General features: G+C 44.7%; 1 protein-coding gene across 4 annotated transcripts in view; it reads left to right on the top strand.

The window, feature by feature from the left end:
* Positions 1-10,691: 10,691 nt before the first annotated feature.
* Positions 10,692-27,493, top strand: part of HOMER2 (homer scaffold protein 2) — a 54,151-nt gene continuing 37,349 nt past the window's right edge. For 2 of the 4 annotated variants that reach the window (XM_048317664.1, XM_048317663.1), the window contains exon 1: positions 10,692-10,944. In XM_048317664.1, coding sequence (XP_048173621.1) covers positions 10,847-10,944 — 98 coding nt within the window. In that variant the 5' untranslated portion in view covers positions 10,692-10,846. The remainder of the gene's footprint in view (positions 10,945-27,493) is intronic. The other 2 variants (XM_048317665.1, XM_048317666.1) reach the window with 2 other exon arrangements.

Below are 27,493 nucleotides of genomic sequence, written 5' to 3'. Positions count from 1 at the left end.
ATTTTATTAATACTCAATTTTCTTTTACAGTTGGCTATTTAATTTTAGTTTTTCTCCTTTCTCTTGTCCATATCCAGTCTAAAACATTCAAATCCTCTGCAGTATGGAAACACCAACTTGTAAGTTAAATACAAATTGCTAGCACCCAGCTGAGTTTGGAAGGGGAATTTAGAGTATTTCCTCTTTGCTGTCAGGGAGCAGAGAGGGACAGGACCCAACAGCATGGCTGGCAGGATAGGGGCCCATCCCACAGCCCCCGAGCAGGGCTGGCCAGGGTTGGCAGCCAGCGGAGCTCAGAGGGGCAGACAAGTTCATGGGGATGAGACAAGTCCAAGGCAAGGCAGAAATTCAGGTCAGCATGTGGGTCACTGCCCAGATGAACAGGCACAGCAGGGCTGGATCTGCAGCCCAGCAGAGCTGGGCAGGGACTGAGGGCCCCCATGCCTGGGGCAGGGGGGCCCAGGGCTGGTCGTGGCAATTAAGTGCTGTCAGTACATTCAGGGCCCTGACATGCACATCTGGTAGCAATTGCTGCTGTGTTTAAATCAGAAACTCAGATCCTTGCAAAGCCCAGGATCTAGCAGGGGGAAGTGGTTATGCCTTTCAGCAAAGGTCTAGCATTTCTCCTGGGTTGGACACTTGATGCAGTTTGCCTGTTGCACTCCAATCAGTTGCCTCGGATACAAAGTCAAATATTCAAACTCTAAAGAGGATGCCATGGTCTCCTGTTTTACTCCCAGAGTCTTCTTCTCGGAAGGGTGACATGCCCTGGGCACTGGAGCATTGCCCTGAAGCTCCCGTGTTCGCTCTGAAGCCCAGGTCTGAAACCTGCTGGCAGATGTGCCACAAAGCCCCTGCTCCCACCCATCCTTCTGTGTGTGTGTGCAGTGTGTGAGCACATGCTCAGGTTCTGCTAAAGGCACTGAAATAGAACAGCATTTCAGGGGTCTGTTCCCTGTCTAGGCTGAGGTCAGTGGAACTGGTCTAAGTAATGCTCCCTGTATCAGATGCTAAACATGGCTCTTCCCAGATGGCTTTACCAAGAAGCTGTTAGCACAGGAATTGTTCTCCCTTCCTTCTCTTGTCTTTGCATGTAAGGAGAGTTCCTGAATGTTTCTTGCAGTTCCTCTTAAGTTTAGGGGCCATTAGAGAAAGCAAGGGCTGAACTATGGGCCAGCTTTGTACTAACTCAAATTTAGTGTGCCTTTTTAGTGTTAAGTAACTGCTTTTAAAAGTTGCAAACCAGAATTTTCCAGATACACCAATCGGCATTGAGACCACACTGTGCTCCAGTGAAATGAAGTAAAAGTGAATTAGCTGAGCTGCACAGAAGCCTGCAGGATTTTGCAAAGCTGGACTGAGCAGTCTGCTCCCTGTTGGGAGCACTCCTCTGTCCATCCCTGCATTGTGCCTTGCCCTGCACAAAGCCTGGAAACTCTTTGGACAGGCACTGTCTTTCCAGTTTGTGTCTGTGCTGTGTGGCAGCTGGTGCTTTTCTGGGGGTCTGGGTCAACACTGCTCCGAGCAGTAATAACTCTCTCTCCTGTTACTAAATTAGGACTTGAGATCATTCTTTCCAGCAAACAAGGGTTCCTAATCTTTCAGGAGATTATGTGTTAGCTGCCACCCCTCTGCACCCCCATCTGCCCTCCCAGGGAGCTGTGCCTCAGATGTTGAGGCACAGCATCCCTGCCTCCCTTAGTTCTGCTGTAGTTCCTTCTCTGTCTTTGCCCCAGATTCCTGCAGCAGTTTCCTCTCCTGGAACCTTTTCACAGTGCTGCTGTTCCTGCAGCCCTCCTCACCCTCCCTGTTTCAGGTCTCCTTTTCCTCCTTTCTTGAGTTGTAGCTGTTTCTTCCCGATCCCCACTCCACCTGCAGAGCTGCACTGTGAGGGCAATCAGCTGCTTGGCATGGCAGTGCTCAGCTGAACTTTCTGATGCTGGTGGGGAACTAGTGCAGAAGATCTTGCTGACTACTCAACAGTCTAAACTTAAAAAAATAGAGATATTATCATGGAAAACACATATTGTTTGATGGAGCTTCTGATGGAGGTTCATTAAAAACAAGCTCAGAAAATCTCACATATAAATGAAAACCACATAGTAGTTCTTGGTGATATGCTGAATATGATTGTTTCTTATTATGCTACGGCTGCTCATTTTAGGAATAATACACAGTTATTTTCTTGGCCTTAAATGGTAGTGTGGGGATATAACAAACCTCCCAAGTAAAAACTTTAATTAAAAAGCAAGCAGTAGCATCTGCAGCATATTGCAAGATAAGACTTCACTAACCTGAAAAACTAAGCACGATTCTAATTAAATCAGGAGAAAAAATGATGAACTAGATATACATTTTATTTAAGGATAGCAGTTATATAAGATATCAAAGATCTCATGGTTGCTATCTGATGGGAAATGTTGCTGCCAGATCTCACAGACTATTTCCAGGGAGTGAAATCCTTGTTCCACTGGTTCCAAGTACTGTTGTGATTTTGCATTCCGTGGGGTCAGGACTTTGCAGTGGCTCTCCGTTGGACGTGGGAGCCCCGTTGGTGCTGTTGAAAGCTGCAGATGATCCAGCCAGGAAGCAATGTGTTCCCATGGCACAAGGAACCAACACACGGCATGTGCTGCCACTCTTCCAGTGAGGCATCAATACAAACTCCTGACTATTTATGGTTATTTAAGGTCCCAGCACACCTTTTGAAAATTAAGTCTCTTAATCCCTCTATGCTGGCCAAGATCTATTTAAAGTTATGCCACTCAGCATTTCCTGTATTGTTCCACATGGAGATAGTGTTGGCTATTGCATCTTGTTTCAAATTGCGTGCTGGGCTCCTCTGTTTTGGAACTGCTGATATTTTCCAGAAACACCGTGCTGCACTGATGTGTGAAGTGATCTCTGTGTATCCCTCCTTGTGTCACAGGAATGGAATGAGGATTAATCAATTATGATCAAATCATGATCCCAGTGAAGTCAAAAGAAGGGTTTCTTTCCATGGGTATTATGGGGGCCAGGGCTGGCTTCTGTGTGGATGCTGTTGCTTTGAGATGCCTGCATGTAAAAACAAAGGAAAATGCAAAGCATCACCTTGTTGAAGGTGTCTGTGTAGTGAGAATTCCTTTAGCTGGAGAGGAAAATGCATTTTAACAGCTGTTTCCTCAAGAGTTTAGTTACTTGTCACAGCAGGCATTATTGTGCTCGAGGAAATTCTGGTTTGTTGAATGCGGCTTTAAGCATGTGGTGCTGGCTGGCATCTGTGGCTTTGCATATCCTGTGCATTCAGAAGATGCTTTGTTATGCTTCCAGGGCTGGCTCTTGCTCTTTTCCCAGAACAGCTTATGCTGTGCAATTGTATCTCAAAGCCATGTTCTTAAATCCAGCAACAGTTCAGCTTTAAATACTGGAAAAACATTGAATACTGAACAACAATAGCTGCAGGCTCTTCTCTATGACCAAGTGTTAATTATTTTGGTCAAACAAACAGGACCTAAAAAAGAGCAATTCTGGCTAGATTTCTCAGAGACTGCAAAATATTTCTTGGTTAGATCTTCTGTCACGTGCCACTTATGATGTCACATTTAAAACTGTAAATCTATTTACAAGTTGGACAAATGATATCACCGAAAAACATTTTTGCAGGATCACCTAACTTCTTCCATGCAAATATAATAATAGTACATCTCTCGTACAAATATAGGAAAGAGTGGTCATGAACTATTTTGGGAAAAGGGTACTCACCAGATGAACATAGAGTATTCAGTCAGACACAGAGGAGCAGAAGAACAGTAATAAATATTATTAAAGGTGGGTATGGATGAAGATTAGCTTATTCCTGCAGGAAAACTATCAAATTAAACTTAGAAAAATGTTGGTACATTCACAACATAAATCATGTGCTCTTCTGCAAAGAAACAGTAAATGAGAAATAGAGGATATGTGTCATCCATACTTTGTAGTGTTGACTTCATTTTCTCAAGTATGTAGAAAAGGTTTTGATGTGTGTATATTAATATTTCTCTGTTGGCTAAAGACTCAATCAAAACAAAACACAGCCTGAAAGGTGAAAAGCTCAACTTTTTTTTTCAGAGAATGGTGAAAAATATAGCTTTTGTGGTGACAGATAGTTTTCTTCACAAATGAAAGCTACCCCTGTCTGTGAAAAACACCCATAGCTGATGTCCTGGGCCCTGCCATCTTCCAGTCTCTGAGCCAGGTCTGGCTTCTCTGAAGTCAAGGTATTTTCCACGATTGGAGGAGAAAAACCTTGTGTTGTGGGGCTACTTGTGTCTTTATGAACTCAAGTGAATTGTTTGGGGTAGTCATCACTACACCTCAACCACCAGGTTTTGTAAGTAGGCTTGAAATCCCACATGGCTTCATTCCCACCTGGCACTGTTGGTGCTGTTCAGTCCTTTGAGAATTCCTCCAGGCAAAGGATCCTGATACCTCAGCCCACAAGGAAATAGCTAAGCCTCTGGGCATTCCTGTAAATGAATCAGACCTCTGGTGTGCCCAGGGAAATATCTTCCCTTTCCAATCGGGCAAGCAAGGAGCTTATTACGGGTTAAAGTCCACTGATGAGCGAGTCCCAAAAAAACACAAAGAATGAGGTATTTTGCACCAGCTTGAGGTGCGAATTCCCACAAGCAGCCAAGGCAAGCACTTCTGGAAAACTAAAATGCTCTGAAATGGCTGGCCCCAGCCTCTTTATCCCTATAGTGTTTCCGTGAGAGAGACAGGGGGAAGACAGTGACGAGGGACCTGGGGTATAAATGATGAGGTAGCTGGAGGATAAAGAGCTGCTTACTGACACACACAGGGCCCTGGGAGAAGGGCAGGGGGAAACAGGGTGACTTGGAGAAGGACAGGCTGAAAAAAGAAAAAAACACATTTCTCATTACAGTCTCCAGGAACATCCCACATTTCCTCATTCCCTCCCCTGGCTCCCACTGCTCTGCCCTCCAGAGCAGCTGCAATGAGCCTGGGGAATCTTTTCCATCTCCCCTCCTCTTTCTGCCCCCGTGCAGCAGGACCCCCTTGCCCAGCTCACGACCCACACCAGACACTGCTGATGTCCTGGAGAGCCTGACACAGCCAGCACAGAGCAGTGGGCTGATTAGGAAGGCAGCCTTGAAAATGCCACTCCATGGTTGCTTGGAAATGAAATCCAACTTTAGTATTATTTTTGAGCTTAGATTTTTGAATCCAAAATTCCATGTGACGGAAGAGATGGGTATTTAAACAGATGTCTGCAATTTCTTTAAAAAATAGAGATTGAGTTACAGATGGTAGAAAGGGCCTGAGAATTAAAAACTCCCAAGCTACAAGAAAATTTACATGTGAGCAAAATGTTTTGCTGAAATGTATGGTCATACAATTCTGCATGTTTGAAAATTAAGCTTTTTTCACCAAAAATGTGAATATCTTTTCCCTTCTCTATTATCTGCTTCTCTGCTGCAGCCTTGGCTGTCACCATCATTGTGACAGCCAAGTCGCAATACGAGGGTCCTGTTTCTAACAGACAAGACATACAGTTCTTTCCTTCTCCTTTCTCTTGTATAATTTGGCCTGCCAGGACCAACAATTTTGATCTGAATTAGTTTAAAAGAAAACTAATCTTCCCTATTTGCATAATCAGTGCCTGATTGCTCGAACTTCCATTTTATAAAATGCGAATAAAAGGAATTTTATGATATAAGCCTGGAAGGAAACCAGAGTCAAAATCTGTATTTGCAGATGAAATGGAACCTTTTTTCCTTCTTTGGGGATTTAAAAAGAAAACTCCCAAAATAAATTTTGAGTGAAAAAGCTGATAACTTCTAAAGTGCCATATGAAATGCAAAGCACTGCATATTGGAAGGGAAAAATTGAACATATTTGGTACAGTTTTGAGGAGCAAGTCAGGATCCATCTCATCATCTGGGAGACCTGTGCATGCCTGTGAGCAGCTTTATGAAGATCTTCACTCATGCATGTGTGCTCAAAAAAGCAGGATTTGTGTGCATACAAAACAAGAAAATAGACTCAAATACAAGCTGTAAGGACACTTACATGCAGCACTCCTCACCTACTCTGCAGAGTCCCAGTCTGTCCACTGCCAAACAAGTTTAGCAGAGCAGCAAGACCCACTACATACAGAAAAAAGCTGTCAGGTTGTGACCAACCTTATTTCCTTTACAATGGAGTGGACATAATCAAAGTGTCTACGTGAGTGAAACATGAAGAAGGAGAATTGGGATTATCTGTTTGTCTCACCTACTAAGTACAAAGAAATAGGTCTGGTAAGGGAACAAGGTTTGATCCAAGTGTGGGACCACCTCTACAAATGTTCAGGATCAGTGTGCACTCCCAGATGTGTCCCAAACTGGATTTCTAGCAGACCAAAGTACAAAGGATGCCTAGAGGATCTGTCCTATTGTGTATTAATGCTGACAGATGCTCTCTGACTATGCCAGTGGTCAGCATCTTACACTCCATCTTACGATTTTGTAGCCTTCAACACCTTGCTGGGTACTCACATTCAGGCTGGAGTCCTGTGGTGGCTGTAGGGCATTGTTCTGGTTTTGCTGGCTTTCTTTATGTGTCCATGCCTTGTGTCTCTATGATCTTATTTGAAATTATTTTTGGTTGGCTGCATTTGTCTTTATTGAGAGGGCAACATATACCACAGTGTGACAACGACAGCTCTTCCATTTACATAAACATCTGCTTTGACCTGGTACTTGCATATTTCACAGGACAACTCTTTAAAAAGAGAGGTAGAAACTGGGCATGAACCTTCTATGACTCCAGTTAGACAGGTGCTTCCTGGCACTAAGTAATTATAAGAATAAACTGCGAAGGATAATAAGAGAATGTGCAACCTATTTTAAAGTAGATTGACAAATTGCTTTTAAATTACTTTCTCCCTTTTTTTTTTGCTTTTAAAGACAGAAATGAATCCTATTATTTTGGCTTATTTCTGAAGGAGACTGGAGAGGAAAACTGGTTTTTTCTTCGAAATCAGATGTCTCGCTGGAGGACTTGCTGAAGGTCTCACGTTTATTGTGAGCTCTGACATTTTAACTGAAAGGACAAGAGTGTTCATTATTTTAAGCAAATAGATCTTTTGTCCTAATTATTTATTAGATATCAGATTAAGTAGGTTTTAAAAACAAATACTGTAAATCAGAGTGTTTTCAACAAAATTACTTTAAATCCTTTCTTTTCTCTGTTTCTCACCTTTAACATTTTATATCCAGTGATATTATAATTACATTAGTTCTCCATTTGTCAGGAGATTTTAAAAACTAATTCTCTGTTTCAAATGTAAAAATCAAGAGTTCCCCCAAGCTTATTTTGGTTAATCTCCTGGATAACATTTAAAGCTAGAAAATGGTTGGTTATTCGTCAAAGGGGTAAAAAAAAAAAGGGAAATGGCACAGTTCTGTTGGAGTAAAAAAAATGCAGATTTCAGCAGTCTACTTGGAAAAAAGAGAAAATCACAGTACTGAATATTTTATTTAATACTCTCTGCCGTGGGAAATAGGGAGAAAACTACCTTGAAGTATTATAGTTTAAAAAGACTGAACAGCAGGTTTTCTGCAATAAAATTATATCTAAAATAAAATAGAGTGGCAGAAGACAACAATAGTGAAAGCCAAACAAAAGGAGAGAACAGAAACACTGAGAGAGAGGAAGAGCCCAGTGAGCTCTTTGCTTTTCAGAATGCTGGGTACATACTCCCGATTGTTAGATCAGCTTGCTGAAAAGGATATTCACCCTGTATCTAGGAATCAAAAATTTCTATCTTTAGGAGGCCTGTGGGAATAGGAGAAATTTCTCATCTAAAGAAGTTAGATCCATTTACAGAATGTGGATATTTTTATTGCTCAGCTTGAATCCTACCAAGGGATCCTGTGCCTTCAGTATTTTGAGTGTTCCTAAGCGTGCCCCGGCAATAAGGGCACACTTGCGAATACTAAATGAGGACTGAATTACCATCCTGCACACATCCTGCGTCTGAGCCAGCTCGGAAATGAAAGATCACGTCACATATGAAGCTTGAGAACTGATTAATTTTGATAGCATATTTATAGTTCTCATTTCCAGAGAACTGAAAATACCTTAAACAACTGGAATGCTAAATTATACAAAAATAATGTAAATCAATGGGAACTATACACAAATTAGGACACGGTGGAGAGGTTCAAGATGGAACTGTCTGTAGAGAAATTGCTTAATTCAACATTGTTAGTGTTAAATGGTTTGCATGAGATCTGGGCCTCACTCAAATCCATGGGACTTTTACCATTGACTTAAAGTGACGACAGGGCTTCATCCTGTTTTTGGCAGAGAAAGGAGGACCACATCAGTGTGCCACACTTCAGAAGGAGGAGTATCTCATCCATTTGAAGAATAGTGGGAATTTCAGATGAAGGGAATGCACTTACAGAAACCCAAATATGAGCAGAAAACTGGGTTAACTTGCTGTCTGCCAGGGAAAATATCTCAGGTTACTGGAGAAATGGGACTAAAACCCTGTCTCTCCCAGAAGACAGTTCTGCAAAGAGCATGAATGAAGTGGGAAGACCTTATGAACAAAAGCAATATACAAAATTTTGTATCATGTGAATTTCACAGCCAATTATGCTTCCATAAACTTAAGCTTTATTTTTATAACTGGGGCTGAAAACACAGTCTTGAATGCAAGATTGGAAAAGATTAAAAAATTAGAAAATGCTAAGGCAACTGCAGTTCCAATTTCCAATTCTCATCTAATCCTGACACACACAGTGAGTGCATTACCCCATTTTGATCCAATTCCATTAGATGCCTGTTAGTCACATGCAGCACTGGTTCATAAAACACAGCTCTTGGATACTCACCAAAACGAGCTAATTAATCAGACAGGACCAAGACAATTTCTCTCTGATGAATGGAGTATGTAATTTAACAAAATGAGGTAAATGGTGTAAAAACAGTGTTATAAAATGCTCAGATTCATGGTGAGAGTTTTTTCCACATGATTTCTAGGCTGCTGTTTTTCCCCTCAGAGATTATTACCCCTCACTGTTTCCCCTAGAGGACAGGAATGGTCACATCAAAGCAATATTCAAGGATGCAGGTCATCATGAAGACGAAAGGATTGTCACTTTTGCCGTGGCTATCTCAGAGGAAATGGAACCTCACCTTCAGCTGGCAGAACAGGACATAGGAACTTTTGACATCAGTGATTAGGTAAAGGAGTTAAGTCTCCTTCAACATCCACAGTAACCATCTGACCGTGGTAAAGAGAGCAGATACACGGGAGAGGTGTCATCCCATAGCCTTGTGAAAATGTCTGTGTAATTCACCCTGCTCCTTTCCCCCCCCAATGACATAGACTTTATTTGAGTGTATGGGACTGAAATTCTATTTTGGTGTTCCAGACATAAGGAAATAGTTGTCTGTCAGAAAGGGAGACAGTTCCATTGTCCATAGCTGGAAGGTGTTTGGTTGCTGGCGAAGTTTTCCTTTGAGGATTCCCATGAGGTCCCGAGGTAATAGTGGGGACACCCCCAGTCATTACACACAAAGTTAAAGCAAGCAAACATAAAGCCTTTTTCACAACTTCTCTAAACTTTCTTGGAAAAAAAGGATAAATCAACATGAGATTAAAAAAAAAAAAAAAGGATGAAAATAATCACTCTTGATGGCAGAGTATTAATTATAACTTTGTGTGGGTGAAGTTAAAAGCCCGTCTTACATGTGAATTGGGCGTCTTTTCTCCACGAAAGAGTGAGTGTGTCTGTGTACACAGTCCTATGAACACCCGGACGAGCAGGTCCACGGCGCTGCTATGGATTTGTGTCCTGTGATTGCCGGTCAGATGCCAGTGTCACCCTCGTGGCTGGGTAACCATGACACGGCTCTTCCACACTAATCCCATTTTTCCTTCCCTGGTTAGGAATCGTCCCTCTTTTTATTTTCACGAAACGTACATAATTTTGGGACCCTATGTGGCACAGATTTGCAGCGGGGCTGAGAAGGGCCAAAGGAGATTCAGTCCTCCCGACGGGATTCACACTTCTGGGCAGAGCAGCCGGCTGCTGGGTGGGTGCGGCCCCTGACCTGGGCTGCGGGGCTGGGTCTGCCAGGGCCAGTGGCCAAACAGGGCTGATACGGGCCCGTGGCTCGCAGGCTCCGCACTCCCGGCGGGAACGCGGATTCGGAGCGTGAAAAGACGCGGGGAGGGCGTGACAGCGGGAGAGAATCGCCCGCTCGTGTTTCACCGGGCATCCCTCGGCGCGGCATCGCCTCCAGTCGGAAGCGCATTCCCGGGATCCGCGCTCGGAGCGCGTCGTGCCCGCGCCGCGGAGCGGGGGCTGCCGGCGGGGCGCTCCCGGTGCGGGACAGCCGGTCCCCGGGGTGGCCTCACCCCTCTCGCCGTTCAGGCTCCCCGGCCGCGGGCGGGGCCGCGTGGGGACACCCCCACAACTTCACCCGAAGTTTTCTTGCCGCCTCGTCTCCGTTCCGCAGGTCGCCGGCCCCCGGCGAGGGCACCGCGGGGAAGAGATCCCGCAGCCTCCCGCCGCGGCTCCTCGCTGCCCGCCGGGGCACAACCCGCCCACCGCCGGCGGCCCGGGCCCGGGGCGGGGAGCGGAGGGGCCCCGGGGCGCGCCCACCGCCCCGCCCCGCCCGCCGCCCCCGCGCTGCCGCCTGGCAGGGCGGCGGGTGCCGCGGGAGCTGCTCGGTGCCGCCGCCGCCCGGGAGGGAGGTTATGTAAGGGGGGAGGGAGGCGGCGGGAGGAGGAGCAGGACGGCTCTCGCCGCCGTGCAGCCGCCGTGCAGCCGCAGCCAGCCGGGGCCGGGGCGGCCGCATGTGCGAAGTGGGGACGCGGCCGCCGCTGGCCGCCGAGCGCGGGGAGCCGCCCGGGGGTGCCGCCGCCGCCGCCGCCGAAAGGTGCCGAGACATGGGGTGAGTCCGCCGGGCCCCGGCCCCGCGTGGGCACCGCGTCCCGCCCCGGCCCCGCGTGGGCGCCGCCGCCGCCGCCCCGGCCCCGCCGCAGGTGCGGAGCGGGGAGAGCGCGGCCGCCCCGAGAGCGCTCCCCAGAACCGGCGTTTTATAACGTAATTAATCATTGACGTCCGCTCGGGAGCGGGCACGCCGCGGAGGAAGAGCACCGGCGGCAAAATCCCCGCTGGAATGAGCGGGGAGGAGCTCGGGATGTGGCTGAGCGGGGCTGGTGCGGGGCCGGGGGTCCGGTCCCTGGCCGGTCAGCTGCGGGATGTGCAGCGAGTTCATTGTCAGACGTTCCACGCGCTGGTTCAGCGAGAGCTCTGGCTGCTGGAGGCACACGGTGAACTTGCCTGAATTGTGCCGGGTGGTCCCTAATTTGTGTAAATATTTCCCCCTTTAATTTTTTTTTTTTTTTTTTTTAACATGCCAGAAGTCTCTGACCACATGTGATGGCCTCTTGGAGAATTCAGCTTGGTCTTTCCAAAAATTAGTCCTGCATTTTTGCTATCCTCTAACTTAGATGAGGGGACAAAGGCCAAATGCTGGCATTAGGGCAATTTGTGAACTAAATATCAGGAAACAGGTTAAGGTTGTGCCTTTGGCTTGAACTATATATAGGTTTGAGATCCTCTCGACCAGAATGTCTTGGGGGATTCCAAACCCACACATTTAATTTACTTTATTTTTATCCTATTATGTTCTCTTACACTTTTTCCTTGCCTCTCCTCACCCCCCTGTGGCAAGGAATCGTTCTCTAGTTTCTGAGCTTCCTCTTGCTGCTTTCAAATGTCCAAATTCCCACTACAGATTTGTTGAGTGTTGTCAAAGTGATATAATTCGAGAGTATGTGGATAAATAATGAATTACAATGACATGCATGTGTCTGAATTTGATACCCGGGAGTACTAAAGAGAAGTACAGGGGCAGAGGGAGAAATAGGATCTAGGTGAGTATCTCCACACGTTTCTCTTCAGGATTACAAAGGGCTCATCTGCTTCTTAATTATGCAAAGTTTCACTGGAAAATAAAAGAGAAACTGTCCTTGGGGCTGGAGAAAGGAGTATCAAAACCTGTCTGGAGCAGCACTGCCCCGCAGAGTCCAGGATGGTCAGAAACATCCATCCACGGGAAACTTGGCTCTGTCGCTCTACCTGGGTGTCTCTAAAGGCAAATATTTTTGTTGTTGTCATTTTTAACCGTTTCCAGACTGGTAGATCAGTTTAGCTGGGGCTTGGAGAGAATTGAGTGGAAGATCACAGTGGTCTCCCATCCTTTCTGTCAGCTGTAGTTCTGGGCTCGGTGTGGTCCTGCTGTGCCTCCAGAGCTGTTCAAGCTGCGAAGGACTTGAAGGCTTTTGAGGGCTCTGGTTGTGCTCCTGTCTGTGCTCCTACAGGCACTGTCAGGTCATGCAGACTTACAGGGAGCAGGCGCATTCGCTAGTCTAGTTCAATACCCTGATTTAATGTGTTTCTCAGTTATTTCAGTCTTACACTGGTGCACGTGAGATCAAGTTCCCAGTGTCAGTCATTGCCCGGGTTTCAGCGTGGGTTGTACCAACTCCTGCACTCTGCACAGAGTTCAGACAAGGTGTTTGGTGAATATGCATTTTTCCAGTGTCTCACTTCATTATCTTGCCATTCACCTTTCTGATCCAGAGAACTTGGAAGTACAATTACTGCAGTTGTGGTTTAGCACACATGACACAGGAGCAACCTCCCAGTTTTCTTCCGGTTTCATCTGTGCTGCAAATCCTTCACCTCTGCATGCTCTAGCTTTTCCTTCTGTGGAACGGGAACCTCTATACTCACATGTCTTTGTGAAACAAGTTGTTGTCAGAACATAGAGATCAGTCATTCTTACTTGGACGAATATATTTTGGCCCAGGCATTTGAGTAGGATTTGCTTCCTGGGCACATTTTGGTGTCACATATGGGGCATGTACTCATAGAAATTGTGACAATGACTTGATTCTTAGCTCTTAAAATGTTTTTTCTTTTACTCTCCTTTTTTCTTTTTCCTGGGGGGTGACCATTGCTAATGATTCATTTAAATGCTGCCTATGGATTTGGCAGTGACTGATGGTGCTATGAAACCTGATACAGCTACTTGAGCTCAGCAAAGCAAAGCTATTTAAATTGCTTATTAGCTTTGAGCTGAGCTATTTAAACTGTTGGTTTAGTTCAACTTACTAGGCAGAGAGGTAGTGTCAAATTTTACAAAAGCAATTTACATGTTTTTTAAAAAAACTAATGCCTGTAATACAGGGAATATGAAAACAACTCTGTAAAAAAGTGACTTGGAAAGAATATCTGATCCAGTGTCCATAAAAGTCAATGTGAAAGTTGCTGCTGACTGAAAACCACTGTATTTTGGTCAAGACACTGTTAAGAATCTCGCTGGACAAATGTCTGCTTTAAAGGGAATGAATCTTTTCCCAGATCACCTCTTTCTTCTACCCAGCATATCTGATAGCTGCTGTTACCTCAATCTCTCAGAGCTTAAACTTCAGCTATTTGAAAACCACAATGTAACACATTTCCAGCTGTAGAAATCTGTGTCTGAAAATACCACCTGCTTTGTCTCTTGCTGTTGCAAGCCAAGGGCTGACACAATCAAGGAAGTGTCTCTGATGTTAGTGGGCTGTACCTACTCATCTAATAGCCGTGGTCTGATTCACTGTGACCTCGGTTTAATCAGTCTAAGTTAAATTTACAGTTATAAAGATGCTTGAGGTTTAGATATTAGCTGATTTAAGAAGGTGTTGGATAGCTGTTTAATCTGTGCTTAAATTCTTTTATTATTTTCATTTCTTTAGTATCTTTGTATTTCCTTATCTATCCATTACAAATAATTTCTGTTGTGAGGTGTGTGACAAGTATCTGGTTTAGATTAGACCTGTAAATCTCTTCACTGCTGCTGAAGCTGTTATTTATATTATCTGTTGGATTAACACTCAACCGATTTAAATACCCTCTAGCATTTAAATTGTATTTTAATTCTGTTTTATAAATCATATCAAAATGACAATCAGGCCTTTGTTAGAAATTATTGCAGAAAGCTGCACAACCATGTAGAAATGTGTGCTGTACAGGTTAGTGGTGAACTAGCTCACAGCACACCTTTCTTTTGCCAACATGAGATGTCTTCTCTTTGCTGCTTCCTCAGGGCCTAGTGGGGTAATTTGGTCCCCTCCAGTTGGGATCTGTCCATACCTCTCCAGGTGAGCTTTGAGCCAAGCACCAGAAAGTTTGGAAAAGGCGAGTTTCCAAGCCTAGATCAGGCAGTGAAGTAACCTCATCTTAGGGAGATTGATCTCTTGTACAAAACTCTGTTCTCCCTGTGATACAAGGGGAAAGGTGCAGTTGGGGCTGTATTACTGAGGGCAGCCATATGTAGTGTTTTTATTATGCACTGACATTTGAAAGATCGGGAAAGTGCCTTGCTCTCCTCCCCGCTGCTGTCAGCAGTACTAATATCCATCAGCCAACACGTGGCTTTATTTGGGGAGTAAAAGGCAAAAACTAATGTGAGGGTGAGGAAAGAAGGAGATAAACAAAGCAGAAGATGTGATGAAGCTCGTGTTAGAGGAAGACAGTAATTTTGGAGGGGGTTCACTTTCTGGTACCAGCAGTACTTCAGAAACCATGGTGATAAGCTTTGCCTGGAATAGTGTTGTTGCAGAGGAAATTCACCTTGGCTTTCATCCAGCTCCTGCTGAAATCCACGGGAGTCTCACACCAGCTCCCTCCAAAGTTTGGCCAGGCCATCTGTCTGGGAGGGAAGGGGGGACCCTGGGAGTGGCAGGCAGAGAATGGCACCTGGCTGTCACTGCAGTCTGGGGTCCCTCAAAGCAGGGCTGGGATGAGAGGATCCCTGAGACAGCTGAGTTGGTACTGTGAGCTCAGGGACTCCTTTTTTTGAGATTTTGAGGTCAGCAGCTTCAGTTCGGTCCCCAGCATAGCTCAGGGGAGCAGATTATACCCAGCTGGTGGTGGTTTTGGTGTTCAAGGAAAGGGACTGAGATCTGATAGATGCTGAGGCTGTTCATCTCATGGTTTTTGAAGCAGCTGGCTGGGGGTGCTTGATTCTTCACAGCCTTGATTCCTGACATAGCTATTTCCGTTTTGCAGGGTAGATATAAATGGGTGTTGTTGTGACTTGGAGAATTCTGTCTCTGTACAGATACAGGTATCTGTACAAAAGCCAGTGGAAAAGTCAGGTCCATCCAGAGAACTTTGTGTTCAGGAGCAGTATTTGGGTTCACCGAAATGATGGGGAAGCTCCATTGACCTCAATAGTAAGTAGTCTCTTGCAAATGTTGAACTCAATTTATGTAAAGTTAGAGAGGCAGGGAGCTTGGTGGGGTGGGTGAAAGAGAGGGAAGAAAAGACCAGAGAGCAAGATCCTCGTAATGATTTGTGTGTGCTTAGAGTTTTGGTGTGGTTGTATTCAGGTGAGTGAACAAACCTGTAACAGTGTTTTGTCCAAGTGACTTCGCCTCTCACAACCAGTGAGGAGTTCGCAGCACTGCAGACAGATGCACACAGCTGAATTTATAGGGTCTGCTATAGATCACCAAATTATGAGGAGAAATCTGCCAGTACCACAACTAGTTTGAGTGCTCTGCTGCAAGTTTCTCGGACATTTGCTCATGTAGACTATGCTGTGGAAAGAGTGAACAGAAAGACGACTTAATGCCAAGAGTCATCACAGTCAAGTTGCTTTCAGCTGCTAACCTAATTAATTACCACTGTTAATTTGATTATCACTTGAGAAAAATCGTATAAATAAAATATTCTCCACAAAGTTGGGATGTCCCTGAAGCCCTTCTTTCTATTTGAAAAGAGAATGGTGAGTAGGTCTCCTGATAACAAAGGCATAATTTGAAATGTTAAAAAGAATTATTTGATGTTCAGTTCCTTTAAACTGAAACTTTTTAAACTGTCCAAGATCTGATAAAATGTCTCAAACTGTTCAAACATATTCCCAGGATGACTGAAATGGGCAAAGAAGGACAGTGAGTTTGCTGAGAACCCAGGAGCAAGGACATCGGCCTGGTTTTGCATCTAGATTTTCTACAGTGCTCTGTATTCATTTTATTCATTCATTTGGCTCTGTTATTGCAGTGCCTAAGATAAATAGCCTCACCCATGAACATACACTTAGGGACTCGTAAGCATTTTGAATCAGCTGTTGGTTTTCCTGTTGACTTTGTGATAGGGTGTGTGCAGAGTGGGAAGGTCCTCATTCCTCAAGGTTGCTACATGGTCAAATCTCTGTCTGCTTTCACCTTGAATGCTCTCCATCGCCTTTTGCACTCTGTGCACTGCAAATACAGTGTGAGTTGTTTATCCTGTGATTTGGTCATGGTTCTTTAGGATGTAAATGTGCTCAAAGGAATGTATTTCAACTATGTTTCTGTGATAATTCAGCTGTACCCTGTAAATAGCTGATGATCCAGTTCTTAAATCTCAGAATGTGACAAGGGCACTGCCTTCAAAGACAGGAAGTGTTTAAACTTGAGCCTTAAAGAAGCCCTTTTAATGGGAAGAGCAATTAGGCAGGGAATAGACAATTAGCATCTGGGAAGGTTGCTGCTGCGCCACAGCCACGCACCACCCAGCACAGGTTAGGGATGGTGTGAGTAGGGCTTGTGTAATACACCCTCATGCAAAATGTACAAGATGAGATTGGATGATGCAGTTGATCTTTGATTGTATTTTTGGTGACACATCCTAGCTGCTCTCTGCCTGTTTGTAAGAGAAGTCTGCCCGCTGCTGCCGGCTCGGGTGCTCTGTGCTGAGCTCATGTGTGACACGAGGAGCTGGCTGCTTACTCCTCATTGACGTAGCAACTATTAGAGGCTGCTGGACCCTCTGCATCACTTGGAATTGCTTCGTAATGGTAATTTTGCCACTGGGGTCAGGATTAAAATGAAGATAATATTTTAAATAATTGATGCTCGAGGCGTTTTAGGATTTGTTTAAAAAAAAATGGATGTTGCTGGCTGACATCAGCAAGCGGGACGGCCTGCTTAATGACTCATAGGGGAGCAGGAGCTCTGCTGTGTAGGTGTTCTAGGATTTGTGGGCTCCATGTATGAAGGCTAGCAAGAGCTGTAGCTGCAAAACAACAGTGGCTTTATCATGGAGCAAGAGCGTGCAGATTTGAGACAGGGGAACGAGGGAAAAGAGGGCGATGAGGTGTGAGCAGCAGTGAGTGCTGCTTACTGTGCAAACCTGTTCCCTTCAGTGGCACCGCATCCTCCTTTCCCGCCTCCTCCGTGCACTGATCTGATTTTATTTATTTGACGTGGTTTATCAAAATGCAAGATTGTAAGAATTCCTGAAGGGACAAACTGTTTCCTTTCCATCTGGAAGTTTCACTGCAGCCTACAGGATTTAGAAACTCGAACCCTTCTGAGATTCAAAAAGAAAATTTCTGTAGAAGTTGCACTTTTCTGCCTGCTCATCAAGAGGCCTGGGAGAGCCCTCCAGAGCTGCCAGTGTTGTTCCCCATTAGCATTTTCTTTATAATAACAATAATAATAATAATAATCCTGCAACTGCAGTCTTATCAGGCAACGTTTAGTACCTCAGTGCAGCAAGACAGCAAAGGCCTCTGTGGAATACATTTAAAAATATGTAGCCAGCTTGTAAAATATTTTTTCCTAAAGCTGCTTCTGCCTGTACTGAGGATCCTTCCTTGTGGAACTGTGAAATGGTGCTGTATGACTGAATAAATACTTGTTGTTTGCTTAACGCTTTGCAGTAGATTCTCCTCAGATACGGAACCCCTGTATTTCTTGGGGGGGGGAAAAATACAGAATTTTAATCTTGCTTGGCACTGAAGGGAAATCTTGATGTTATATGTGGAGGTGTGAGCATCTTATTTTTAGTATTCAATTACTTATTGTTTCATCCCTGGAAGAAGAACAATGTAGCCAGAGCTGGGGAATATTCAAAGCTTTTCCTTTTGAAAGGTAGTACTTCAAGGTGCACACTGTCTCCCCTCATGTTAATTGTGTTGCACTGGCTGAGTCAAGTTCTCTGTTGTTGGTGAGTTGCTCTGTAATCTGTAACAGCAACACTTCATTGTTGCCTTTGTTTCATTCCCTGGTTTTATCAGGCTTTTGTATTCCAGCTTCCCACTATGAATCTGTGGCACACATCTAAAATGTCTCTCTGCAGTTGTTTGTGGGAACATATGATGTGTTTTGTGATACTGAAAATGTTCAATAAGAGCATTTGGAAGAGCATTGTCTGAGATGAGATGTGCAGAATGTCCCCAGCCAGCACTCAGGGCTGTGCTGGGGCACCGAGCTGCTTGGAGGATGTGTGGGAAATGCGGGGAGAGTCTGACACATTTTTATCATTTGTTTCAGAGATGGTGGTGTCTAAAGACGAGGCAGGAGCTCTGTTCTGGTGGGTAGTTCAGACACTGGTGCAGAGATGGCAACAGCATAGTTGTCCCTGTGTCCCCCAACCACCCCAAGTCCTACAAATCACGTAGATAAATTTGTATGAATTACAGATTTAAAACTTGTTCCATGCCTCCAAGTGGCAGATCTGGCTTGCAGAGACTTGATGACAATTGCCCATGGAGGATCCTACCCTTTTGGGATAGAGCAGCTTCTGGCATGCAGGATGATGTGATGCCAATCCTGAAGGTGACGTCGTCAGTCCCTATTAGCTTAACTTTTTCCCAGAGCTGTCAGTTTGGATTGCTCTGGTGTCCCTCCATAAGCATGCTTCCACCATGTAGCATGTCCTGATGTGGAAGTGGGGTTTCACAACTTAAAAGCCACAAGGTGGTCGGTTCAATCTCATTCCACCTTTATACAAAGGAGGAGGTTCACCCTCTCTCTTAAACCCTTGTATAGCATATATGCACTTCCCTTTTTTCACTTTTTTTCTCTCTTAATATTACTTGTGATGAGCCTGTATCTTGTGTGGTCTGTACATAGGATGTACCTAAGCACTGCCCCTCCAGGTAAAGTCCCTGCTTCTTACACCCTCATGTGGTCCAAACCCCTGATAAAAAACCCTCAAAGCTGAAATACTCCTCCCTGACCTGCCAGGAGGTTTCTGCCTCCTGGTTTTCTTTCAGGACAGAAGGTGGGCAGTGCTCATGGGCACAGTGTACAGCAAGGGCACAGCTGTCGCCCTTGGGTGTGCAAGGAGGAGATAAAGCAATCTTTGCACTCTGTTCATGTTCATGTTAAATTCAGTGATTGTCATAATAATCCCCTCTCCTCCAGCTGTGATAGGAACAAATTTATTCTTTTATGAAATAATAAAGGAGATTCAGTTGCCTAAAACTTTACAGCGCACAGGTGAATGAGAGCTCTCTTTTCATGATTATTCTATGCTTGACAGCCGTTTGTCACTTACATAGTCCATTACAGGAGATAGCTAATTTTCTGTTGCCTGTTGTTTATAGAGTTGCTCCTCATAAACTTGTATTTAAAGTGTCTTCTAAAAATGCTCATTCATAAAAAACACTCTAATTTGGTTTATGGTACTTTTCAAGAAGAACAGAAACTGGCTTGACTGAGAGCAGGGATCTCACTGTCACTTCACTACGCCCACCCAAATTCAAGGGAACGGAGTTAAAAGCTTGAGTCTGTAATCTCAGTTACAATGAAACACAATAGCTGTGAAGCAAGGACCAGATCCCACGCTCTGGTGAGGGAATTGTTGGTTTAGGAGTTATTTGGGGTAGATGGGGAGGCTGCTCATCTCCTCCCAGGCAGATCTAGAAGTGTGTATGTGCCCGTGCTTCCCTGGGGAACTTTTCTTACCCCTCTGTGCCTCTTTCACCTTCCTGTGTGCTTTGGAGCAGGGGAATGGGTATTTGTGCACAATGTGAAATTCCACTTTGTCTTTTGAGAGCTCTGAAGGACAAATAATGTCTTTAAAGTTTGATGTGATCCTCCAAGACTTTCCCCAGACAGAAGGTTCTGAGCATGTCTTTTCTGAGACCTTCAAAATTGCATATAATGGGAGATGCATCAGCTTTCAAGGAGGTGGTTGTGTGCAGCCTGATGCTCCCAGCAATCTCTCTTGCCCTGCTTTGCCTCTCCAGACTTTTCTGCAAAGCCTGTGGTTTTGCAGAGGGCTGTAGGGGACAACTTCCTTCATCAGCTGGACCTAAGCCTGGGGTAAACACATCTCCTGTGGTTGTGGTTACCTGCTTTTCCCTCTACAGGGAAGGTCTGTTCTGAATTTTTCAGCCACAGAGTAATAATCCTGCATATGTATTGTTCAGATCTTTGCAAGAACTTTTCTCCATTGAGTTAGAAATTAGCATTTCAAATTCTATGGGGGAGAAGTTGCCAAAGATTTTTTTATATTTTAAGCTTAGAATTTGGAATGGAATCAAAATATCTAATCCACTTTGCATTCCCTGCTTGGTCTTTCCTCCCTGCCTTACGAATTGGCATCCTTGTCCTTTGGAGGGAGAGCAATATTGTGCAACTCTGTACAGCTTCTCTTGTGAAATACCAAAGTAATATTGCAGTGATTTCCAACATCCTTCCCAATGATTGTTAAATTAGCACAAGTGACATGAGGTTGTGCTGGGAAGAGTTTATGCTCATCAGCTGCTTTACAGGATGACCTCTGAATTATTGGCCAGAAGACAAAATAGACACGCAGCAGCTGGGAACGATTTGGGGTGGTTCGGTGCCGTCTGTTATTCCATAAAAGAACAGCTGATTTCTCTGAGTTAAATAGGTGGACCAAACTTTGCACCTTAGAGCTAAGTTACTTTTCCCCTCTTTCTTTTCTTTTTCCGTCTCATTTCTGGCACTTTTCCTTCCCTGGTAGTGAGGTTGGAGCGGCTGCTGCTGCCTGGGGGGACAGCCTGGCCGGAGCCCAGGGTGGCAGCAGCTCCAGGCCCAGGTCAGCGTTGGCTGGGAGGCACATGGAAAAACACAGGGCTAGTCTGCGTTGTCTAGGGAGAAATGGGCAGCTGAAATGCTTTTCTGCTGCCTTTCAGGGGTAGTAAAGCTTCCTAAATATCCCTCTATTTAGGGAGACCTGCAAAAGAGGCCTTACAAATCAAATAGATTTAATTCTTTGGGTGCGAAAGTGTGAATGTGTGAAAAGCATAGTAAGAATTTCTCACCAGTTGGCACCTTGTCCTCAGTGGCTGAGCAAGTACTTGATCCATTCTGCATACCAACACCAGGCATTAATTTTAGATCACAGGGACTATGAAGAGTGCAGTTTCCAGCTCTTGACTTGCTGTATTTTACTTATGGAAAATAGGGGAAACTGATACGTGAACTTTTTTCTCCCCCAGCGAGGGAGGTGGCTGTTTCCACTAGCAAGGACTCTCCTATCATGAAAGTGCATGCGAAACAAAACAGAATGCAAAACATCATTTTCAATCCTATTTTAAAACAAATAATTGTTCAGAATTCTGTTCTAAAAGTGAAGCAAAAAATCATTTAATTTGTGTAATATGGGTTTATTATTCTAGCATAACCATCTGTGGAGAATTTGAGCTGATTTTGCTCTCATTTGTTTGGTATAAATGAGCAGTAACTTAGACCAGAAGAGGATCGGGTCTCCTGCATGTATTCTCCCATTGCTCTGAAGGGTGAATTCACTGCTGCATAAATCTCACAAAAGTTTTAAAGCCCCACAGCCAAAGTATGAGTAAAGGATGCAGCCACAGGCGTGTTGTGCCCTCTGGGATGTGTAGCAGCCCGGTGTGGTTTGGGTGCAGTTGGTGAAGGCGCTGAGCCACCGGTGCCGAAGCAGCGCTGCAGAACCTCGCGGTTCGTGGCTGTGGGCTTGGCAGTGAGCAGGGTGAGCCTCTGGTCGCTGTTCAGCTGGTTTCATTTGTTTCACAGGATTGCTGGGGCGTAGTTCTGTCCCCTCCCAGTTGGCTCCTCTTTTGGGGGTGGACATGCAGGTTGCAAAATGCATTTAGTGCATGTATAGTCATAGAATGGGTTGGGTTGGAAGGCGCTGTGGAGACCATCTAGCTGTAACCTCTCTGTCACGGGCAGGGACACCTGACACCAGACAAGGTTGCTCAAAGCCTCATCCAGCCTGGCCTTGAACACTTTCAGGGATGGGACATCCACAACCTCTCTGGGCAACCTGTGCCAGTGCCTCACCAGCCTCACAAGGAAGAATGTCTTCCTATTATCTAAACTTGCCCTTTCAGTTTAAAGCCATTCCCCCTTGTTCTTTCACTACATGTCCTTGTACAAAATCCTTCTTCAGCTTTCCTGTAGCCCCTTTAGGTACTGGGAGGCTGAAAACCCCAACTGTCCCAGCCTGTCTCCAGAGGAGAGGTGCTCCATCCCTCTAATCATCTGCGTGTCCTCCTCTGGACTCACTCGAACAGCTTCATGTCCTTCTTACGCTGGGGGACCCAGACCTGGATGCAGTATGCCAGGTGGGTTTCACAAGAGCAGGTTAGAGGGGGAGAATCACCTCCCTTGACCTGTTCTTGGGATGCAGCCTGGAGTATGATTGGCTTTTTGGGCTGCAGGTGCACATTGCTGAGTCAGTCCTACTCCAGAGGTCCTGTGTTCAGGATTTGGGCAGTCCTCTGCTGGATTTGCAGGGGGCAGAGTTAGGTATGTGGCTGCCTTTAAAAGTAGGACAATAACTTCAGCATCATTTCCACCAGAGAGAAGAGAAGCAACGAGAAATACCAGGAGAAGGAAGCGTATGTCTCAGTGCCACCAACTCCTCGGGCAGCTGGCAGAGAGTGGCACTAAACAGGGGCCGTGCAGAACAGCTGAAATGAGGCACAGTGTGCCCTGTGCTCACAAAGCCCTGAGCTCCAGCTGAGGGCCCAGCACGCAGCCGGGTCCATCGATAGCCGCGATAGCCGCGGGCCCTGGAGCCTGCACGGAACGGGAATCCTGGGAGAGAGCCCAGCCCCCGAGTGCCGGCCCAGCCGAGCCCATTGTTTTTATCTCCGTTCCTGGAAAAATCACTTTAGATCATCTCATCATTTTAAACATTTGGTAAGTGTTAATATACTTTCAGCTCAGTGGAAATAATCACCATATGGCTGTAAGATTTGCCATCTGTCCAGAGACGCTGCAATACAATTAGTCCATGTAGTCCATTTATCAATCTATAAGTGACAATATTCACAGTCCTGGCAACTTGGGCTGCTGACAGTATCAGCACTTGCATAGGCCTACCTGTCTGCCCTTATTACATCAATATATAAATGAGATGGAAAAAATCCCATCATTCAGCTGTGTCCTTCACCCTTGACAGAAAGGAAAGAAGTCTGTATTAGTCTAAATGAGACTGAGGAAATGGTATGCCTTAATTTTTGTAGCACTAACTGGATTTTTTAATGTCTAGTAGACCTTAATTTCATAAGGCAGAGCCAGATTTATGTGCAGTCTTTCAATCAAGAAATACCAGCAGGACAGAGTATATCACAGACAAAAAAAATATTATGTCCTCTCCTGTTGTATTAATTCCCAAGGCACAAAAAGCTAAATACTACAAACATGAGAAAAGTCATCATTAGCATCATACAGGTAAGAATTTATTTCCAAGGTTTCTTGTTTGACTTCAGAAAAGCAAGAAGAGAGTTTTTTCAGCAGAGTGAATATATTTTTTTTAAAAGGTCAAGGCCTTTTGGTTTTAAAGCTGTTAATGATCTGACATTATAAGGGTTCTGACTTTTGGCTGCTCCTGCCAGTCTCTCCCCTGGCCTGTGTCCTAGCATGACCCTTTGGGACTGTCACCTCCTTAAAACTGGGGTTAGATTTGGAATAGCTAATGCATATCCAGAAAATAATTTGAATGTTTTATTTGGTTTTGCATATTACCCAAACTCATCTTGCATAATAAGTTTATAAAAGGCATGTGTGCTGTTTTGTTTATTCTACAAATTTTCAGCCAGCCCACACTAATTTTTGAGACTCTGCTGACAGGGAAATGTCATTTTTTGGGCATATTTGCTTTATAGCTGTAGTTATGGAACCTGTATAGCTTGAGAAATGGTGATACTTGAAATGAAATCCTTCCATACACCACACTTTGTATAACCTGTGTGTAACCTACAATGTTGGAGGCATGGACATGCAGAAATGAGAGGTGCCAATGGAACAGGTCTACAGGGATCAGAAACAGGTGGCTGTTGAGGTCCAGGAATTTCTGTGGTAAGTTTCTCCCAACATGACCTGCAAATGTGTACACTTTGCAGTGTTAGCAGGTTGCAGGGGTTTTGTTTTGTGGGGTTTGTGGCAAGGGAGGTGGTGGTTTTTTGTTTCGTAGGTACTGTATTGCTCACAAATAACCTGTTGGTTAAGTTTTTCAGGTTAGTAGTTCTCTCTGAAACTCAGGACATTGCCAGAGGAGCCTCACTTTTGTGCTGGGACTGCTGACAGCTTTTTATACCAACAAATAATGTACATATCTGAGATCTGTACTGTAAATCTGACGGCTACAGATGGTGTTATATTTTTAAAGATCAAAGTGAATAATGTTGGCTTCTAAATGTTTGAAATTTCCTTTGTATTTTTAACTTGAAGCAGAAGAAATGTGTCATTCTGTTATCTTATTGGCTACCAGCAGCTCCACGGGTGCTAGGAGCTGTGTCCCCCAGTTCCTGAGAGAGCTTCTGCCTGCGTGCAAGCAGCAACCAAGGCATTCTGCCTGTTGATTCTATTAGCCTGTTAAAATCACCAGAAGATGGGAATCTGCTTCTTTCAGATTGTCAAATATAGACTGCATTGAGAGGGGGCTGAGGCTGGCTTTAGCCATGCCTCAGTGTGCCCAGCACCTTGCCCTTGCGGCTGTGGGGTCCCTGGCTGGGAGCACTGGGGCTGTGCTTGCACTGGAACCTCTCTTTCCTGTTTTTAATACACTGCCTTTGGTGCTCTTAACTACGTTTGTTGCTTTTTGTCTTCTAGATGGTTTGCTCTGGAAGGAGCCTGGTAGGATCAAATCAATTTAAACATGGCAGTGCTGTTGCCAGCCTGGTGCTGCTCTCAGCACGGGCAAGTCAATACGTGCACTGAAAACCCAGTGTGGGCATTGCTTTGCATCTTTCTAATCTCTTCCAGAGCAAATTGCTTATCCTTTAATTAATTTTTACATCCTTAGATTTCATTACGGACACGGGGCCTTGTATTAAACCATCTGTTGGTGCCCTTTTTAACACACCCGAGGGTGTTGTTATCCCGGGTGCTCTGGCAGCAGCCCGGGTGGCAGCGTGTCCCAGCACAGGGCACAGCCGTGTCCTGCCCCTGGTGGTGGCCAGCGAAGCCCTATCGTTTCCTTCTGACTTTACAGCTGGTAGAATTCCTTATTTGATCCTTGGGGCAGTAGATCAAAAAGAGTTATACAACTTGTTCTTTAAACTGAACTGATTGGCTTTTTTTTTTTTTTTTTTTTCCCCCTCCCCCGGTGTAAGTGGAAGAAAAGCCTCAGGGGAGAGCATTTGAATAGGGCATGGGAAAGCATATCGATAATTACATGCATGGATTAGTGCACAAAAGTGCTCCTCTCCAAGGATCTGCTGTGGCGTTTGAAATAATGGAGTGTTTAATCATATTATTTTGCAATAGTGAAGCTTTGATTACGCCACTGATTGAAATCAACTTTTCAGATTGTTTTGTGTGAAGGTATCCTCATCAACCATGCAAATTCCTATAGCATGGGAGGAGAAAAAGTCATAAAGATGCTGCCCTGGTGGTGTCAGTGGGTTTTACATGCATACACATGGTCTTTCACTCCAGTCTTCTGTTTGTAGGTACCATGTGTTTTGGTCATATATCCTCTGACATTTAGTCTCTTCATTTTGTAAACAGACTCCAAATAGCCCATACAACCTCAAAGTACCCCAAGCCTTCTGCCAAGCAGAAGTACAAAGGATTTAAAGTAGTAACAAAGACTCCACTACTGCATTAAAGGAATTTTCTCCTTGTTTATAAATGCAAAATAAATTCCTTCCCAAGGCCAGCTGCATGGGGTAGACTTTGGTCCATGCAGGCATGTCCATGATCCAGAGCTGGGGGTCTGGGACATCCCCTTGTGCCCTTGCTCTGTGCCAGGATGGAGACTGCAGGAAAGGCACTGGGAGGGAAAGTGCTCCTGCTCCTGCAGACCTGCTCTCTCCATTCCAGGGTTTACACTTTCGATGTACAATGGCATCTCTCCGTGAAATATTACAATGCAAACATTGTGCCACAGAGGAGGCTGTGCTGAAAGCATTAACTCCGCTGGAGCTGGGGTGAACGAAGAGGATATGATTTTTAACCAATCCAGAGCAATAGAATGACTTTGGGGGGCTGTTCATGTGCTGATCCAGCTTCGTTTGTCATGAGGGTAGGAGAGGTGCTGGGTGTAAACAGAGTACAAGTGTTTTTTCCAGTTTGTGGAGTTTGAATTCACTCCTTTGCAAATGGGAGGCTGTGGTAACATTACTGAGGTGCAGATTTATGGATCCCTTTTCAATGTATTCTCAGAAAAAATCGCTGAAATGATCAGTTACACAACCAGTTTCATACACATGTGCCTCAACTTGTTTTTTTCTGGTAAGTAACCTTACTTATGGAGGATTAGTTCAGGGTCCTCTCATCTCCTGTCACTTGTGTATGAGTGTTTATTCACAGTGTCTTGAAAGGTTAATAGACCTCTGGAGATGGCCCCAAAATAAAGTGTGAGCTTTCTCAGTGCCCAGGTTAAGCCTTTTAATTTGGATATTGGCTTCATAAAGGCTCAGTGGTGGTGTGAGACCTCACAGATGTTAAAATGATTTTCGTACTGAGAGCTTTCGTCCTCAAGATTTATTCTTTTGGATTTACTCAGCTACAAATAAAAAATGAGTTTAATTGATGTCTGTGCTTTTAACAGACAATTCTTTAGCTAGCTAGTTTTATTCTAAATTTTTTTCTGTCTAAGTAACTGGAACTATTATGTTTCCTATGAATGCAAGAAGCACTTTTGCTAATTATATTCTGTTGAAATAATAATGCCTGTAAATGAAGGCTGCTAAAAAAATGGATTTTTTGCACAAATTTCATATATTCCTGCAGGTGAGTTGGTATCAAATCTAATATCAAGTGGGCACCAGAGAATCATGACTGGATATTTGAACGAGTTGCATGACCTTGCTCTTGATTAACACTGCTGCCAGATTCAGCACTTCAGCCTCATTGTGAGGAGATTGGTCTGCCTGTAAAACAGGAATTTCAAGACTGAAAAGAAGGACTTTGAGTAAATTTTGTTTTTAAAATAGCTGTTTGTTTCTCATTCTCTCTCTTTTAGGGGCAAAGTAATTTTTGTCCTAGCAGCCTGGGTTTTTCAGCAGTCATTCCCTGTGCCTTCCACCCTTTTGAAAAGGAGTGCTGCCTGGGAGCACAGGGCTTGACTGCTGAGTACCAACACTGGCACTTTCAGGGGTGCCTGCATGCTTTTTTTTTTTTTTTTTTAGAGAGAGAATAAAGAGCAGCAAAACCTGGGTGCAGTTGCCCCCTGCCAAGCCCAGCCCATCGCTCTGGGGC

The sequence above is a fragment of the Corvus hawaiiensis genome, chromosome 13 (genome assembly GCF_020740725.1).
Source record: "Corvus hawaiiensis isolate bCorHaw1 chromosome 13, bCorHaw1.pri.cur, whole genome shotgun sequence".
Classification (NCBI taxonomy): domain Eukaryota; kingdom Metazoa; phylum Chordata; class Aves; order Passeriformes; family Corvidae; genus Corvus; species Corvus hawaiiensis.
The sequence above is the reverse complement of the archived record's forward strand: the minus strand, read 5'-3'. Positions and strand labels throughout refer to the sequence as shown.